Here is an 18,463-nt window from a genome sequence, read left to right as displayed (position 1 = left end):
AGGAAGAAACAAGACGGGGATGGGAATTTTCCACTGGACTCACTCTTCAAGCCTGACTTTCTTTGCACTGGAAGAGTGGAATAAACATTCTGCATTTCAGAAAAGAAGGCAAATGCAAATTTAGTCCCAGACTTTAAGAAGCTGGAAGGCTGCCTGTCTCCAGATCAGTGATGAAAACTGCTGATGGCTGGGAAACCTCTTTCCCAACTAAAGACCACCAGGGACGGAGAAGAAACCCCAGAGCTTTGCTGTCTCATCCGTGACATGTTTATAAAGTTGGGCTAGAATGAGGCTTTGAAAGGAAACCCCCCTGGATCTCTCTGCTGAAAATGGGAGGGATGAGGGATTGAGCCATCCCATTCAAGCCATGTCCCATTGGTTCACACAGCAGTAGGTACCTTAGTTTAGAAACAGAACTTCTCCTCTCCCACCGCCCCAAAAGATCCATTTAAAGCTCTGCCTATTAGGTTTATCCAACTGCACAAATTACTCATTAGAGCGTATCGTGCCCCTGAGAAGAGCTCTTGCCACCAAGCTGAAAAGGAAACTTCCCATCCAATTAGATCCTGCAGAACCAATCGTCCAAAGATGCCCGTTTGCATCTCCAGAGGCGGCCACAGTCTACATGGGACACAAATATTCATGAGTTACCATAATTTTATGTGAAATGGAAAAACTGGCAGCCTAAAGGAGTGCTCTAAAAGATAGCCAGTGAGCACATCTGAAGGGGACCCCAGGGAGCATCCAGTTAGGAGAAGGGTGGGGAGACCCCAGAGCTGAGACTCAGCTCTCAGCTCTTCTCTCTTGTTCTCTGGTCATGGTGGTCCATTGGGTTTGGATTTATCCAAGAGGCAAGGAAGAGACACTCAAGGCTTATGAGGAGGACAATGACCCAGTCAGACTTGGGCAAGATTGTTTTTAACAGCTGGGTAAAGGAAGGATGGGGAAGGAAGGGAGAGGCCAGAGGCAGGGAGACCACTTGAAATGCTATAGCAATAATCCAGGTTAAAAAAAAATCATAAAGATCTGGACTGTGCTCAAAACCATGGGAGCAGAGAGATGGAAGCCATCCTTCAGTAGGTCTATATCCATCATGGCACACCATGCCCAGCTTCTGGTCCTGTGAGTATCTTGGCCATGACTTCCTTTAGGACTAGGAGTCCCTCTGTCATATGGGACGTCTCCCTGCTGCATCCTGTCCCCATCTATAAGTTTCTGGCACACGGTAGCACAGCAGCCAGTCTCCCCCATATTTTCAAGCAACTCAGCCTCCATTCTTTTCACTGTACACGACAGTGTCTCTCTCCACCATGTTTTCACATAGACTGTCCCCCTGCCTATACTGCTCTCCCTCCTTAGCTTCCTATCTTAGAAACTTTAGCTGCCTTCAAAGCTTCATTCAGATGCTACCTCCTTCTAGAAGACCTTTCGTGACTCCCGTGTGGTTGGGACTGGCTGCTCCAAATTACTTTATTAACTCCCCTTTGGATGAGTTGTACTTACAAGAAGGAGCTTCTTGAGGGTAGGGACGATTTCCTTTTCTGTCTTTGTATGTCTAGAGTTCGATAGTCTGCCTAGAATAATGGTAGTTTAATAAATACTTCTTGAATTGAATTGAACTAAACTGAACCTAATTGAATTGAATTGCCAAATATTACAAAGTTAACACTGGTTTCCCGAGTCGGAAGCAATGGTGGGGAGATGGATAACGTGTTACCCTTCCCATGATGACAAATCATGGGGCTTGTCCAGCTCAACTTAGAAACTGGTTGTAACACTGGTTTTCTCTCACTCCACACCCTCCATCTCCAGCACAAGTTCCCACCCTTCTTCTTCTACATACTTCGGACAATTACAACTAGGGGTACCACACCAGTGGCTGCAAAGGAAACTTATCCCCATGTTTCACCCTGACCACCAACATACCCAGCGTCCTTTGTAGGGCGAGCTGTGACTCATGGGAGGAGACCCATCTCCTCCTTTTCATTTTAGGTAAGACAGAGGCGATCCCATGGGGTGAGTCGACATGAACCACTCGGTGGATTTGCCATATGTATGAGATCGCCTTTTACTGTCTTACTCCCAATACTCATCCCAACTCAAACTTGCATCTTATTATCAAGGTTGCCAAAGACCTTCCAGTCAGCCAAGTTCATAAGCCCAACATCACCTTGGATTCTTCACTCTCTCTCATCTCATAAATCAAACTAGTGGCCAAATATTGTCTCTGCTGTCTCCCATCTCTCTCTATGTCCTCTCCTCTCTACTCACCCAGTCAGTGATCCAGATGGCTCTGGAGGGGAAAGTGAGGCAGGCGGCCTTGCCCAGCCCTCCCTCACTTCAATCCAACTCGCCTGCATGTCACGGCTTCACCTCCCTGATCCCATGGTCCTTTTTGAGAACAAAGGGCCAACAACAACCAGACAGTCATTATCTTGGTCAGGCCGGACCATTAGGGTGACTTGTTAGTGGCTCTCCCTCTTCCACAGCTACCAAAGTGACTTCCCTAAAGTTCAGGGCTGACCATGTCACTCCCCTATGTGAGAGACAGACAGGCAGACAGAGACAAGAAAAACAGAGACACAGAGAGAGACAGAGAGAGGTAACAGACCGATATAAGGATAAATACATAGATAATACATAGATTAAATGATACACACATACATGAAAGTAGATGGGTGACAGGTGACATACTTGGATAAATAATAGACATATGAATACATGAGAGAGATGACAAATACATGGATACATAGATGTAATCTATGTTATATGTAATCTAATAATAGATATGTAATATAGATACATAGATTCAGGAATATAGATACATGGATGATACATAGAGGCATACATAGATACACTGATAATAGATACATAAATAGGTCAGCAGACCATTTATTAAGCATTCACTGGGGCAGCTGGGTGGTGCAGTAGATAGAGCACCAGCCCTGAAGTTAGGAGGACCTGCATTCAAATCTGACCTCAAACACTTAACACTTGCTAGCTGTGTGACCCTGGGCAAGTTACTTAGCCCCAGTTGCCTCAGCAAAAAATCAAAAATAATTTATTTATTAAGCACTTACTGTATGCCCAGCTCTGGACCAAGGGCTAGAAATACAAATATAAGGGAAAAGAAAGAACCTTGTGCTTTCTGAACCCCAAAGCCCCAGTCCTCGGTGGCAATTTCACCCTGGAACTTTGCTCAGCACCCAGGGTCTCTTCCCTCTGAAACATCCACCCTTCCCTGAAGTCTCCTCCCCCTGAAGTTTCCCTTCATCCTGCTGGTCCTCTTCTTTCATTGTGGGGTCCCCCTTCCCATTTGGGGGGAAGAGTTCAGCTCCACTCATCTCCAAGTTGTATTTCTGTCTTTCAGAACTTTCCCACCAGCCCCAATACCAGGAGCTTCTTCCCGACCTGATTTTTAGCTCCATTTTGAGTGCTCTTCCTGCCTTACACTTGCTTGCTTGGATTCATCTCCTCCATGCTTAGCTTAGGACCTGGTACATAACAAGTGCTTAATAAATGTCCGTTTCCTATCCATCTGCCAGTCCCTACAATAGAAAGAGGCAACACTTCAATGGGAGCTGAAAAGTGGGGAGGGGAGCAGCCAGGGGAAGGGAGACCTCCGTGAAGGGTCACATCGATTAAATAGCCTGGGCACTCGAATGGAGATTCTGGGCGGGGGCTCGTTCTCCAGAGAAGGGGGCAGCAGGACCACAGGGATATCCAGCCATAGCAGGCAGCTAGAGATGGAATAGTCCAGAGAATCAAGAAACAAACTAATAATAAGCAACTCAGTACACTCCAGTGCCTCCCTACTGCCTCTAGGCTTAAATTTTACCTTTATCTTCCTTTTTCCTTTCCATCTCTGTATTAAGTTTTGTGATACAAGAATAGCTGGCATTGATCTAATGCTTTCAGTGTATACATAAGTACTAGCACAGCACCCCAGGGGCGTTACTTATAAATAAGTAAGCTGAGCCACGTTGGGAGTGAGTGCTCGGACTGCTCACTGCTTGGGATGCGAGACCACAAAAGGGTGAGGGCCAGTGCCTTAGGTTGATGCTGGAATGAGTGCTAGAAGATTCTGGCCAGCCCTTTAGGAACAAGACAGGCAGGAAGAGAAGGAAGGGAAACTGAAGGACAAAATAATCGACGAACTGGATCATTGCATGAATCATTGAGAATGGAGGGGAGTAGAGAAGACCCCACCCTTCCCAGAATGCCTACTGGAGAACCACACTGAAGTAGATCGGAAGGTGGGGGCCGAGGAAAAAGGGAAGTCTCTCTCATCACAACAGAGCATCTTGTGCCCACATGTTCTGGGAAAGAACTACATTTCCCTGCCTCCCCTCTCTCCCTCCTTACAGGCTCTCCCTCTTGTCCCCAGGTAAGAATATAACAGGCTCTTCTAACCTTGGGAGATAAAAATAAATGGGTTTGTGTTGTGGACGGGATGTGTCGAGGAAGCCTTGGATGGCTGTCCGTGGTCCTCCCTGTTAGGGACTACAGCATGACCTCCCACTCCCAACCTCAGACTCCTGCCTTTTAGTTTTGTGTGAGCCTTTCAAACAAAGCTTTCTTGCAAATGCTGTAACAGAAATGTAACCCATGCTCGATGGCTTGGGATTTTGTTATTGTTTTGTTTTCACAGAGAAATTCAGGGAGTCAGGATGATCTACACCATCTAATTATGTCTTTCCAAACCAAGGGAGAGCATTAGAGAACCTGAAAAAAATGTAAACCACTTCCTCAAGACAGAGGCCAACGGAGCTGGACTCGCAACCGCCATTGCATTGCCATGTGATAGGCAGGAAACGAAGCAGGATTCAGCCGCTGCTCTAGCAAGGGGCTACCAACTAGGATCAAGAAGATATGGCTTCAAATCCTGCCTCAGACATTTTTTATCTCTGTAACTCTAGAGACGTCACTTGGGCCTCAGTTTCCCCATTTGTAAAATGGGGAGGTCAGACTCCATGACTTCTGAGTTACAATCTAGTTTCAATCTACACAACAATGACAAAGACATTTTCAAAGTGCAGTAGAATCCTTTCTTGTCTTGATCATGGCATTGTAGACGGAGCCCACTGGACTCAAGAGTCAGGAGATCTAAATCCAATCCTGCTCCATTACTAGCTCTCTAAGTTTTTATTTTCTCCCCTAAAAAGCCTGGGAGAATAATAGATGCCTCCCTACTTCCTAAGACCCCGGTGAAAAACACTTTGCAAACACTAAATTACCCCAGGAAATATGAAGATGTCATCATGGTAAAATCAGAGAAGTAAGAACAGTGCAGTGAGTACTTCTAGATGGAACAGCAGGGAGAATAAGGGACTAGAAAGACCCAAGTTTGCATCCTGTGTCCCTCTAGGCAAATCATTTAATCACCCTGTGCTTCAATGGTAGTAATAGCATCTCCCTCCCAGGATAGATGAGAAGATTCAATGAAATGGCAGGGGTAGAGGGTTCTCCAAACTTTAATGTGCTAAGTAAATGTTAGCTGTAACTATCATTATTATTTTTGCTATTAGATTAGTGAAAATCTTTCTGTGAATGAGATCAGTCATCTGAACATCAGCCTCCAATGTTATATGACAGAGAATGTAAAAGAGGGAAGAGATTCTTTATCCAACTGAAGGATAAAAGCAACTGAAAAAATTTTTAAAAATGAAAATAAATAAAATCTGTAAAAAATAGCAGCTGAATAGTTGAGGCTTATATTTTACTAGGAAAAGGGGATAATATGAAAAACATTCTTTTTCATTTGCTTTTAAAATTAAGAACAAGGAACATAAAATCTGTGCAATAACTCCTAACATGAGTGAAACCATTGGGAGGTCCATATACGCTTTGTTCTTATACTCTCTCTAAGGGGCCTCTCTGTTCTGTACCCACACATGTTGTCCAACTGGGTTCAATCCTTGGGGAGTCTGCCCTCCGATAGAGGGAGATTAGACTTCCTTTTTTCTAACTCTTCAGCTCATTAAACTTCTAATTCAGGGATGAGCCCTAGGTTTGGGTTCAAACTGGATAAGAAGAAAAATATTCATTGGGTGATAGAAATCAAATATGGGAAGGCTATTATTTCCCACACACAAAAGTTGTAAACAGAAAACAAATGGGCCTCGATAGTGAGACAAACTAAACAAGGGGTAGTTTTTAACTTCCTTTATATCCCTTTGGGAGATTGCTACTAAAAATCAGCTAAACAGCAAGCAATTTCTGGAGTTCCCTCTTAGACCTCTTGTTTTCCCTTTTCTCTGCACCTTCCAAACAACCTCCAGTACTTGTCCTTTAGTGAAGTGGCCCAGGCTTGGGCCAACCTTTTGTTGGTGGAAGCTCCTGCTTTGCATCATTCAGCTCTGACTATAAGGACTTAAACTCTCTGAATTTCTTGAACTCACAAGGTCACCACAAAAGTCTAGAAACAGTCAAAGTTTGCTCCTCCTCCTCCTTCTCTTCCTTTTCTTCTTCTTCTTCTTCTTCTTCTCCTCCTCCTCCTCCTCCTCCTCCTCCTTCTCCTTCTTCTCTTCTTTTTCCTCTTCTTCCTCTTCCTCCTCCTTCTTCTTCTCCTCCTCCTCCTCCTCTTTCTTCTCCTCCTTCTACTTCTTCTCCTATTTTTTCTTTTCCTCCTTCTCCTCTTCCTATCTTCCTCTTCCTTCTCTTCCTCTTCTATCTTCTTCTTCTGTAAATTTTTTTAATTTAATTTAAATAGAAAATGAGAAAAGAAGAAAAGAATAAAAAGTGGCATGCATGAGACAGAACATAAAAAAGGATTAAATATAAAGGAATAAGCTTCCATTTCAAGAAAGCCTATATAATAAATATTACACATTGTTTCTAAAGCTGCCAGCTTTTCTTTGCTTCCTGGTAGATTTTCTTTTGTTCTCCTCTGGACACTTTTTGCTTTATTTTTCCCTACCCTGAAGAAGATTACAATTAAACACAGATATGTGTATATAAACATATAGATAGATATCTATAAACATACACATATATACACATATATATTCACATACATATGTGTAGGAATGCTTATTTCCACTTGTCATTTGTTTTTCTAAAGATAGATAGCATCTTCCTTCACAATTCTAGATCTTTCTGAATCAACCAGCTCATCATTTCCTATACCATAACAATATTTCAACCCAATCACAGTCTATCTGAGAGATTGTCTATGAAAGTCTTTCTCAGTTCTCTGCATTCCTTTTATTCTTTGCTGCACAAGTTTTATTTATACAAGAAAGTTCAAACTTCAAATAGTCAAAATTATCCAGTGTACAGTTCAACAATACTCCCACCTTTTAATATAATTTAAGGTCTGATACTACCGAATCTGCTTCTGTTATATCTTTTTTCCCCTGGTTTCTTTGAAGTTCCTGACCTTTTGTTCTTCCAAATGAACTTTGTTGTTATTTTTTTTCTAACTCAGAAAGATATTTTTTAGTAATTTAATTGAGTAATGGAATTGAATAAATAAATAGTTAGTTAAAATTGTAATTTTATATTGACTTTACCTATCATAAACAGTAAATATTGCTTCAATTCTTTAGATCTGATTATATTTGTATAAAAAGTGTTTTATTTTTATGTTCATATAATTCCTGTTTCTGTCTTGACAGGTACACTCTCAGGTATTTTATATTTCCTAGTTCTTTTAAATGGTCTAAAACAATATGGAGTAATATTGCTAATGTGTAGTTTTCCTATTTTTCTCTTTTGATTAAATTTATTTTAGCTTTAACTTTGTTTAAGATTATGATTAACACCCCTGATTTTTTATATAACAAATTCTATTCCTGACCTTTTTTATCTTTGTGTATATCTCTCATTTTTATAGCATTTCCTGAAAACAACATATTGTTGAGTTCAAAATGTTAATCTGCTATCAGTTTCCATTTTATGGGTAAATTCATCCCATTCACATTCTAAGATATAATTACTTGTTGTATTTTCCTCCTTCCTATTTTTCTCACTGTCCTTCTGACCCTGTTCCTCTCTCTCTTCACTCCTCTGCTTTACTTCTATCTAATATGTTGCCCTCCCACTCTTTAACCTACTAACCCTTCCAAGAATCTCTCTATTATCCTCTCTCCCCTATCCCCTTAACCCCTTATTTCTTCTTGAATTTAGACTTCATATCCTTCTAGATATATTATGTTGTTCCCTCTTTAACCTATTCCCACTGAGAATATGGTTCCTGTACTACCATACTCCTCCCTATCAGTTTTTCCTTTTGTACCTCATTTGTATGAGATAATTTTTATTCCTGTTTTATCTTCCCTATTAATTTTGTGAAGAGGGGTTTTTATCTTTCCTTATTACTTTAGATGCACCCCATCATAATTAGCTCAGCCTTTCCAAGTACTCAAGTAATGATGACAATAATAAAAATACTGATAATATTTTTCACATATAAAAAGTAAACAGTTTGACCTTATTGAATTCTGTATAATTGGTCTTTAATGTTCACCTAATTTTTTTTCTTTGATGTTTTATGTTGAATTTTCCCTTAAGCTCTGCTGGTTTTGTCACAAATATCTGGAAATCTTTCAATTCATTAAATATCTATTTTTTCAATCAGGATTACACTTAACTTTACTAAGTAAGTTATCCTGATAAGGCGCATATCTTTTGCTCTACAAAATATAGTATTTCAAGATCTATAGACCTTCAACATAGTAGCTATTAGGTCTTGTTATAGCTCCATGATATTTTTTTTCTTGTTGCTGCCAACATTTTCTCCTAAAAGTTTTGAAACATGGCTATGATATTCCTGTAAGTTTTCCTCCTGGGATCTCTTTCAGGTAGTGATGAATAGATTTTTTCCTATTTCTACTGTACCTTCTTATTCTAGACCTTCAGGGAAATTTTCCTTGATATTTTCTTATAGGATTGTGTCAAGATTCTTTTTTACTGTAATTTCAGGTAGTCTCACTATTTTTATATTGTCACCTCAATCTTTTCTCCAGATCAGTTGCTTTTCTGATGAGATGTTTCACATTTTCTTCTACTTTTTCTTTTTTTTAATTTTGTTTTATTATTTACTAGTGACTTAGAATGTAATTAGCTTTCCTTTGACCAATTCCAGTTTTCAAGGAATTATTTTCTTCCTTAAGTTTTTTATTCTCTCTTTCAAACTAGTTGATTTTCTTTGCACAATTTTCCTGGATTGCTCTTTTTTTCCCTAACTTTTCCTTGTTTTCTCTAATTTGATTTTTAAAATCCCTTTTAAGGTCTTCCAAGAATTCTTTTTGTGTTTGCAACCATTTGACATTTCTCAATGAAAAAGGAATAGCTTTTTTTTTTAGCTCTATTACCTTCCTCTGAATATGAACCCAGATCTTTTCTACCCCATAGTAGCTATCAATGATTGGAGAGACAGATACAGAGAGAGAGACAGAGATGGAGAGACAGAGAGAGAGGAGAGGGAGGGAGAGAAAGAAGGAGAGAGTAGGGGGAGAGAGAAAAAGATTGACACAATGAGATGGAGTCCATTTGTGTATAAATATAATTCTGACAAAGAAAATAATTTATTCACTTTCAAAACCTGACCAAACCTCCCTTTCAGCTACACATACACTCAAAGTCGAGTAAAAAATTACTGCTCTTTGTGTATGTAAGTCACACACACACACACACACACACACACACACCCCTCTGACTTGTGGCCCACTCCAGATAGCATCTTACCCAGTTTCCCATGTCTCTGTTGGATTTGATCAATGAGGCACAGGCCAGAGGGACAGCCAGACCCCGTAGCCCGAAGCCTTAGGACAAGGGTGGGGGATAGAAAGAGGAGGAATGAAAGATGGATTGTTGATGAGAATCCTTTCATTTGACTTTTGCAGTGTCTGAAGCCATGCAGAGCTGTGGGGGATGCCCTGAAAATACAATGTTGGGAGTTATGTGCGGTAATTCTGTCCTTTCTCCTTTCCACCGACCTCTGGATGGGGAGTTTTTCTGTCTTTGGGAATTATAGCTGCTGAGCTGTACCAGCACCAGTTTTTTCTTATTTATGCCTGAAATAAATCTGTGCCTCTGTCTGTATTTATCCATCCTGTGTTCAATCTTTCTGATAGCAAGGTCAATGGTTTGGAGGCAAAGTAACAGAGAAAAAAGAGGGGAAAAACTTAGAGAGACAGATTTGGAGAGACAGGGTCAGGGAAGAGAGGGAGGGAGACTGAGAGAAACTGAGACTTCTCCCCCAAAACATATTCCATAACTGGGAAACTTGACTGATATGCACCACCTTTTCCCCACCAATCTGGTTCAGCGCTTGACTGAGCTCACCATTGGACCAACTGAAATTCTAATATAAGGACCCGGATATATCAAGCCATGATAAGACATCTCCTAAGTAGTGTCATTTGCCATACTCAATAGCCCAAGTCTTATAATCCTCTCAATCTGAAAGAAAACCATAGCTAAGGTTATACTTTTGGTGGATGGATTGAGTCAATAAAAATGTCATGACTTTTTGTGATTAACTGAGGAATCGAGGTGAGGGGGAGGAAGGAACTTTTACCATGGAAAAATTTATTGCAGGCACAGCCAGAAATGGTGCCAGCTAGATCATTAGCTAAGAGGGAGAGAGGGAAGAATTTTTTTACATCTCATGCATTAGTTTTCTAAGCATGGGTGAACAGGTCAAATATGGCAAAGATTTTTTCTGAGCCCTCAACTATTCAAAGGAAAATCATTTAAATTCTCCCACACAAGAAAATAAAAATAAATAATAAATAAATAAAATAAAATAAATTCTCCCACACATTAATAAGGGGATTAAGTACTAGAAATGAAGAACCACAGACTTAAAAACAAAACAAAACCAAAATGAAACAAAATCTAGCCCTAGATTGATGGCTTCTTCTTCCAAATCTGCCACTTAGACCAAGAAATAAAGAAATTAAAAATCCTACCAATTGAATTGAGTCAACAATCATTTATTAAGTATCATATAGGTGCTAAGCACTGTGCTCTGCACAATCAAACCATGATCCTAAGACCTCTTTCAACTGTCAGTTTTGTGAATGCCTTGGGCCTCTCATTAGTACAAGATGGTACCCGTATCCCCCAGAGTGCCCTGCTCCTAGGATCTCCCTTCCAGAGACTCTCACTCTTTTTCTTGGTCTCCGGCATGAAGCAGAAGGGCTTTCACACACTGATCCCTTAACAAATATTCATGTACCTGAATGGATTTCTCCCTTTAACCCTCATTTAAGCTGGCACGTTCTTCCGCAGACTCAACACGAGTGCCTGACCAGCTGCCAGTTCTTGAGGACCCTGCAGACCGTTAAGCAAGGAGATTGCCCGCCCTCAGCCAGGGCGTCCGGCTTTGCTGCCGCCTGTGTGCAGAGCTGCAGCGTGGATCGTGAATGTCCAGGGAGTAGGAAATGCTGCTCCAATGCTTGCGGGCACACCTGCCAGGCCCCAGACAACATGAACAGAGGTAAAAACTGGCACTCCAGAGCCTGTCGGGACTTTGCACAGATGCCTAGGGGAGGGCAGGGGCAAAATGCCAATGATACCATGGTAGAGGCAGAGCTTGGGAGCCAAGGAGGATGGGCATGGATGGGCAAGAGGGACTTCAAGGGGAGCAGGATGAGGAGGGGGAAGCAGAGGAGGGGTCCTAGTCCCCAGGCTCGCCAGTGAGCCTGTCAAAAAACTTTGTGAATTCTCATTTTTGAGGAAAGTTTGTTTTTTTCTATACAAGTTTTTTTTTTGTTTCTTTTATTCGAACAACTGGGTTTCAGTGATTTTTGGGTGAACCTTGCAAAAATTTTTTCCCAGGTTCACTCCTCTTGGGTTCCCCAACCCAAAGGGGTCCCAGGCCTTTTCCCCTTCTAAGGGTGGAGGAGCCTGACTGGGCCTTTTGCCTGTTTCTGTGCACTTTCTTTTTTAATACAAAAGGAGCACCCGTTTTTGCCCAATTTCCGTTGTTAAAACAGGCTGGAGCTTTAAAATAAATTTTCAATCAACTTGTTTTTCTTTCTCTTTCTTATTTAAAAACACTTGGTATTCTCCTTGGTCCCCCCCCCTTTCCCTTTTCCCCTCTCCTTTTTTCTTCCTTTCCTTCTTCTTTCTTCCTCCCCTCCTTCTTTCCTCCTTTTCCCCCTTCCTCCCCTCCCTCCCTTCTTTTTTCCTTCCTCCCTCCCTTCTCCTTCCTCCCTTCCCTCCTCTTCCTTCCTTTCTTCCTTTATCCCTCTTCCTCCTCCTTCTCCCTTTCCCTTCCTCCCTTTTCTCCTTCTTCCTTCCTTCCTTTCCCCTTCCTTCCTTCCTCCTTTTTCCTCCTTCCCCTTTTCTTTCCTCTTTTCCCTTACATTCCCTTTTTTTCCCTTCCCTTTCCTTCCTTCCCCTTTTCCTTTCCCTTTCCCCTTCCATTTCTTTTTCCCTCCTTTTATAAACCCTTTCTTCCAATTTGGCAGGGTTCCCCGAAGCCTGAAATCCATATTCTTTTTCAATGGACTCAGGTTTCTTGCAAGTCATGTTTCAAGAACCCCTATTCTACATCCTGCAGGTGGGGGACGGGGAAACCCAAGGCGGGATTCAAGGGATTATGGGTTTCCCTTAAGGGATTGGTGCCCCTTGTTTCCAAAGGAAACTCCCCGGAACTCCAACCCCTTTATGAAGGGGCAAACGGGCTCCGGGGAAGCCCAGGGGCCTGGAAGCTTTGGGACCCTTTTTTCAGACTCCCAACTAGGAAATGGTCCCAAGAACAGTTTAGGAAGGGGGGGAGGGGGGGAAAGAAAGAAGAAAAGGAAAGGAAGGAAGGAAGGAAGGAAGGAAGGAAGGAAGGAAGGAAAGGAAGGAAGGGGGGAGGAAGAAGGAAGGAGGAAGGAAGGGGAGAGAGAAAGGAGGGAGGGAGGAAGGAAGGAAGGAAGGAAGGAAGGAAGGAAGGAAGGAAGGAAGGAGGAGGAGGAGGAAGGGGAGGGAGGAGGGGAGGGAGGGAGGAAGGGAAGGGGGAGGGAAAGGAGGGAGGGAGAAAGGGAAGGAAGGAAGGAAGGAAGGAAGGAAGGAAGGAAGGAAGGAAGGAAGGAAGGAAGGGGACATTATTAAAATTTACCACAGTTCTTGACAGATAATAAGATCTTAATGATCTTATAAAATTATGGAAATAGTCCATGCCCCCATGTCATTTCAAATAGCAAAGGGAAGAGATGAATTGATCCTAAGGGGGGTGGCAGATGCAGGACAATGGGACTTTAATTCCAAAATAAACTGTCCTTTCATTTTCAACAACCTTAAATGGTTGGTGGATGATGTAAAGTCCCCCCTCATAATTTTATCAAACCCCATATTGGTTCTTTTAAAACCTTCACCCCCAAAAAAGGGCCTCAGTTTCTAATCTGGTCAAAAACATCATCCCTGATGATTTAGCGGCTAAAACATTCAACTTCTCCTGCTTTTTTTTGAATGGAGGGCCCCAAGGGCCAAAAGATGGTACCAGTTCAGGTGGCAGGTGAACCCCATAACGGGCTTCACCCCCAACAAACGTCCAGTCCAGGGTGGTAGACCCAAGACCTGTCCAGCAGGGCTGAACCGCCCTCACTCCCGGGACTGCTTTGACTTACTCCCGTGAACCCCTGCATCACCCTGGGTGGAACTTTTCCTTCCCGGCGGTGGGGCCTGGGGAACTTCCAGGTGATGGTGGGAGGGAAACAGTACATGGCCTCAGAGTTTGGTAGGACTCCACCAGGCAAACCCTCATTTGGTTCCGGCACCAGTGATTTCTGATCTCCTAAGTGTGTTTCCCCCGCCTTTCCCTCCTGAGGAACTTTTTTTTTAGGTTATAGTTACCTCTTAATCCTCCTTGATTTAAATCATGGGTGGTTTGTATGTCTTAGGTTTATTTTTAGGGTGCCGGTTTGGAAGAATAAGGCTGGATAGGGAATGTGAATAATTAGATATAGGAATGAATAAAGGGCTATATGAGTGAATGGTTGGATAATGAATTATGTATAGATGAATGGATGGATGGATGGATGGATTGCTAGCTGAATACATGAATGAATGAATGGATGGATGAATAGATGAATGAAAAGGATAGATGGTGAATATTTGAATTAATGGATAGGAATGATGAATGGTTTGACTGGATAATGAATAAAGAGGATAGTGGTAATTTTGGATAAGAATTATTGGAGAATGGATGGATGGATATCCAAAGGAATTGTCAAGGGAACCTGGGTTTAACAAAGTGAACCTCGTCAAAGCCCTATTTTCAATAGGCTGATTAAGAAGAGAAAAGAAAAAAGCTTTATTAATCATCACTGATACCAGGTATTGTCAAGGCTGAGGGTAAAAACAAAAAGATTAGTAAAACCTAGTTAAAAAACCTTAATTTCAAAGGTTTTATTAATAGGAGAAATAAAAACAGTGGATACTAAAAGATCCGGCTTCACAAGGAATAAGCAACAGAGGACTGGCATTAAGGGGAATCAGGAAAGGCTTCTCAGATGGTGGATTTTATGGGGATCTGAAGGTAGCCAAGAGTTGGAATGAGGAGTGAGGTATAAAAAAACTGGAAGTTAGGAAAAGGCAGGATTATGGAGACCTTGAAAAACCAAAGAGGATTTTATATTTTGTATTGGAGGAAATAGGGACCCACTTTATTGAGTAGGAAGAGATGAGCTAAAGATGGCCCGGAGCTGCAGACCCAACGGCAGGCTCATCCGGGTGCGAGGGGATGAGATCTCGGACCAGAATGCTGATGGCATGAGAGGAGAGATGGGGGCATATTTAAGAAATGATGCAGAGCCTAAAATGGCGCCATGTTGGGTGATGGGAAGGTGAGAGATAGTGAGGTATCCAGGATGGATCCCAGGTTATGAGTCTGGGGGACTGGAACAGAAACGATAACAGAAAAGGTGGAGGATAGTGGGTTTGGGGGAAAGACCATGAGTTCCACTTTGGACATAGCGAGTTTCGGATATCTACGTTCAAGTTCTGGGTGTCTGAAGGGCAAATGAAGACCCAAAATTGAAGGTCAACAGAGAGTTTGGGGCCAGAGAGACAGACTTGAGAATCATCAGCACCAGAGTGGTAATTAAATCCACAGAGGAAAATAGGAGCAAAGCACTCAGGGCAAGACCCACGGGACACCCAAGGGGTGCTAATGAAATTGCAGCTGGAAGATAGAGAAGGTGATAGTCACCAAATAATGTCAAGAAAAAGGGGGTCCCAGACCTTGGAGGGGTCCGGAGGAATGAGCCCTGGATTTGGCCCTTCAGAGGTCCTGGCTAACAAGGGGGAGAGTAGCTTCAGAGGAATGTTGAGGTCAGAACACAAACTGCAAGAGTTAAAGGAAAAGTAACGATCCCAAAGAGATAAAAGTTTCCAGTCGCTTGAAGTTCCCAAGAACATTTTGTTTTATTGTGAACTGGTAGTTTCTAACATTTGCTACAAACTCAGAAGGAACTGAATCCCCAGTGGAGGCCAAGGCCGGCAATCGATAATTTGTGACGCTTTAAAGAGATACGTGGCCGGCACAATCTCATTGTGGACGTGTTCAAACTCTACTTGTTCCCTCGGAGAACTGGGGGATCGAGTGTTAGGAGTTGTTACCCTTAGTCCTGCTCTGACTTGGCGTGAGATAATGGCAAGGCTGAGGGTGGGAGCTAACTGGACACTAAGCAAGCTCAGAGGGTCAGTATCAGATGAGACCCTCCCCCAAAGCTGGGAGCTGACATTACCCCAAAGGGCTTTCTGCTGTATCACCCCTTCTTACCACCCCCTAAATCCTGGCCCCTCACGCTCATCCTGTCGTCGGGCATCTGGATTTAGACTCAGAACCAGATTTGTTCAATTCTTGAGTGTTTTTTCGTCCTCCCAAAGGATCAGGCTTGTGATTAAAGGCCTTAGAATACTACCTGGCACATAGTAGGCATTTAATGAAAACTTAATTAATGAAATTGTTATTAATGAAAAAGTTGATTGACTGACTGAAAGGGGCTCACATACTGATTCTTTCTCTCCTGTTCCCCTCCCATCCACCATCCCCATCTGCAGTTCCTTTACCTCCAAGGTCCCCCCAGAATCTCAGAAAAGGCAACATCACCACCAGCCGTACTGGGACTCACAGCATTGTCATTTCCTGGGATCCCCCTCCTGAAGGGCTTCTAGCTGTTCATCACTACAGGGTCCTCTGGAGGCCCTGGACACCAGGAGCACATGAGCCTTCTCCTAAGCTGAGGAGCCAGAGAGTCACAAGGGTAAGGCACTCATTAGCTGGGTAAAATTGGGCAAATCACTTCACCCTGTTTGCCTCAGTTTCCTCATGTGCAAAATGAACTGGAGAAGGAAACAGCAAGACACTCCGGGATGGCCCATTATCCTCTGCCTCCCCTTCTTCAGTGTCGGAGTGCAATGGATGCTTGTTAAATCTGGGAAGCTCCAGGGGAGCCCCGAGGCCAGTCCTGGGGGAGCAGGGAGGTGTCTTGAAGATGTCCTGATATGTCTGTTATAGGCCAAACCTGAAGTGCAACTGCATGGACTGGGGGCCGGCACTGCCTACCAGGTACAAGTGCAGACCGTCACCTTTTGGGGCCAGAAACGCCTCAAGAGCGCCAAGTCCCACCTGCTCCTTGTCATGCCAGCCAGAGGTAGGGGGGCAGCCCGGGGAGGCTGCTGTAGGTCCTGGCGGGCATCCTGACTGTGCTTAGGAACCAGCCCGGGGAGGGGGAGCACGAGGAGGAAGCATGGCAGGGGCCGACTTTGGGGGCACAAAAACAGAGGGAAGGGAGGGAGAAATAGAAATAGGGGGATCGGGAGCCGGGAGATGTGGGGGTTATAGGGGAGGAACAGTGGGTCCGTGAGTGAGAGAGCTGGAGATTGTGAGTCAGGGAGGATTCTGGGCCAGTGAAAGCTGGGATCGACAAGAAGGTGGGGGACTGGGAGTGTGTGTGTGTGTGTGTGTGTGTGTGTGTGTGTGTGTGTGTGAATGTGTGTGGAGGGGGTGTGAGTGTATGCGTATGTGAGCACATGTGTGTGTGCTGTTGAATCCTGCCCCCCCCATGCCATCTTCCCAGCATAAGAGAAATACAGACCCCTCCTCCATCACAGGATGGGTCACAAATGATGAGACTTTAGCCACTAATCAATCGATCCATCCACATTTATCGAGTCCCTACTGTGCACCAGGTCCCGTGCTAAGAACTGGGGGTACAAAGATAGATCCTACCATTGAGCTCCCAGGCTAAGGGGGAGACAAAGAATCCTGTCAAATTGAGCTCTAGCCAGGGCCAGTCTCTTGAGGGGACCCCCCCTTGGGGACCCCGATTCTACAGCAAACTCACATCTGAGCTCTTCCTTCTCCAGAGGCCTCAAATGAGTTCCCTGCATGCGAGGAAGGGCCCGCCCTGAGGGGATCCTCCACAGAGTGACCAAAGGTAAAGCCCCCCCCCCAGGGGAGTGGGAGGTAAGTCAGGCAGGCTGCAATCAAGGGGCTAGCCCAAGTCAGCCCTGGGCTGGGAACTAATGCCAGTGACTCAGCACCAAAGAAAAGGAGAGTTCCTTATTGGTTTGCTGTTGGGTTCCTTACCCCAGCTTGTTCACTAGACTTTGTCACCTATTTCTCTCTCTGATGCTCAAAAAGTGCTTGGAGATCTTTTTTATGTCCAGATTTTTTTTAAAAAATTAAGCTCCCAAAAGAGAGGGACACTGCCAGTTTTATCCTCGTCCCTACCCAGGGTTCCCTGGGACTTGGGACTTCACTGGCAGACGATCCTGGCCAAAGAGAGATTAGCCAGTTGGCCACACCCATTCGGGCCTCCTAATTCAAGGCAGGTTCTCACTCCCCTCAACAGCTGGACCCTCAGGGAGAGCCAGGTTTCCTTGTCTGGGTCTTTAGTCCAGAGCTGGGATCCGGGATCTCACCCAGCGGAGCACAAGCCTGTAGGGCCAGCCTCCCCTTGTCCTTGGAGGGAGGCAGGAGGGGGTAACGCACAGGATCAACAGGATCCAGAGTCAGAGGGCCCGGATTCAAATCCCACCTGTGAAACTGCCTCTGTGGCTCTTAAGCATTAACCCCTTTCCATCTTCAGTTTCCAAAGTGGAAGTGAACTGCCTTGGGCTCCCTTTCAGCTCTGAATCACCCCCCCCCCTTTCCTCACTCGGGTCTCTCTCAGTGTTAATCCCACCATCCGGGGACCTTCCCATGAGCTCGTCTGGGGCTCCGCTCACCCCCTGGGTTATCCCATGTGTAACGGAGACCACCCAGTGAGCTCGTTCCTTCTCTCCTGATAGGCTGGCCAGACTTGAAGGCCCCAGGGACAGTGACTGACGACCAGCTTGGCTAGGGAGGGGGCCCAGCAGTGACCACCTGGCTCCCTGGCCTCAACTGATTTTCTCCATCATCTCTTCCAAATCTCCAATTCCTAAAAACGCAGGGGATTGAGGCCAAAAGCCATCAATCGACCAGTCAGTCACCAAGCTCTTCCCAAGCACCTACTGTGCGCCAGGCACC

At 44.0% G+C, this 18,463-nt stretch overlaps 1 protein-coding gene across 1 annotated transcript in view; it reads left to right on the top strand.

The window, feature by feature from the left end:
* Positions 1–18,463, top strand: part of LOC105750063 (anosmin-1-like) — a 30,856-nt gene that overhangs the window by 11,928 nt on the left and 465 nt on the right. Inside the window, exons 3-7 of the mRNA XM_031961108.1 lie at positions 9,849–9,985; positions 11,241–11,648; positions 15,941–16,211; positions 16,466–16,601; positions 18,042–18,055. Of these exons, the coding sequence (XP_031816968.1) occupies positions 9,849–9,985; positions 11,241–11,648; positions 15,941–16,211; positions 16,466–16,601; positions 18,042–18,055 (966 nt within the window). The remainder of the gene's footprint in view (positions 1–9,848; positions 9,986–11,240; positions 11,649–15,940; positions 16,212–16,465; positions 16,602–18,041; positions 18,056–18,463) is intronic.

The sequence above is a fragment of the Sarcophilus harrisii genome, chromosome 3 (assembly GCF_902635505.1).
Source record: "Sarcophilus harrisii chromosome 3, mSarHar1.11, whole genome shotgun sequence".
Classification (NCBI taxonomy): Eukaryota; Metazoa; Chordata; class Mammalia; order Dasyuromorphia; family Dasyuridae; genus Sarcophilus; species Sarcophilus harrisii.
This window is presented reverse-complemented; position numbering and strand designations above follow the sequence as displayed.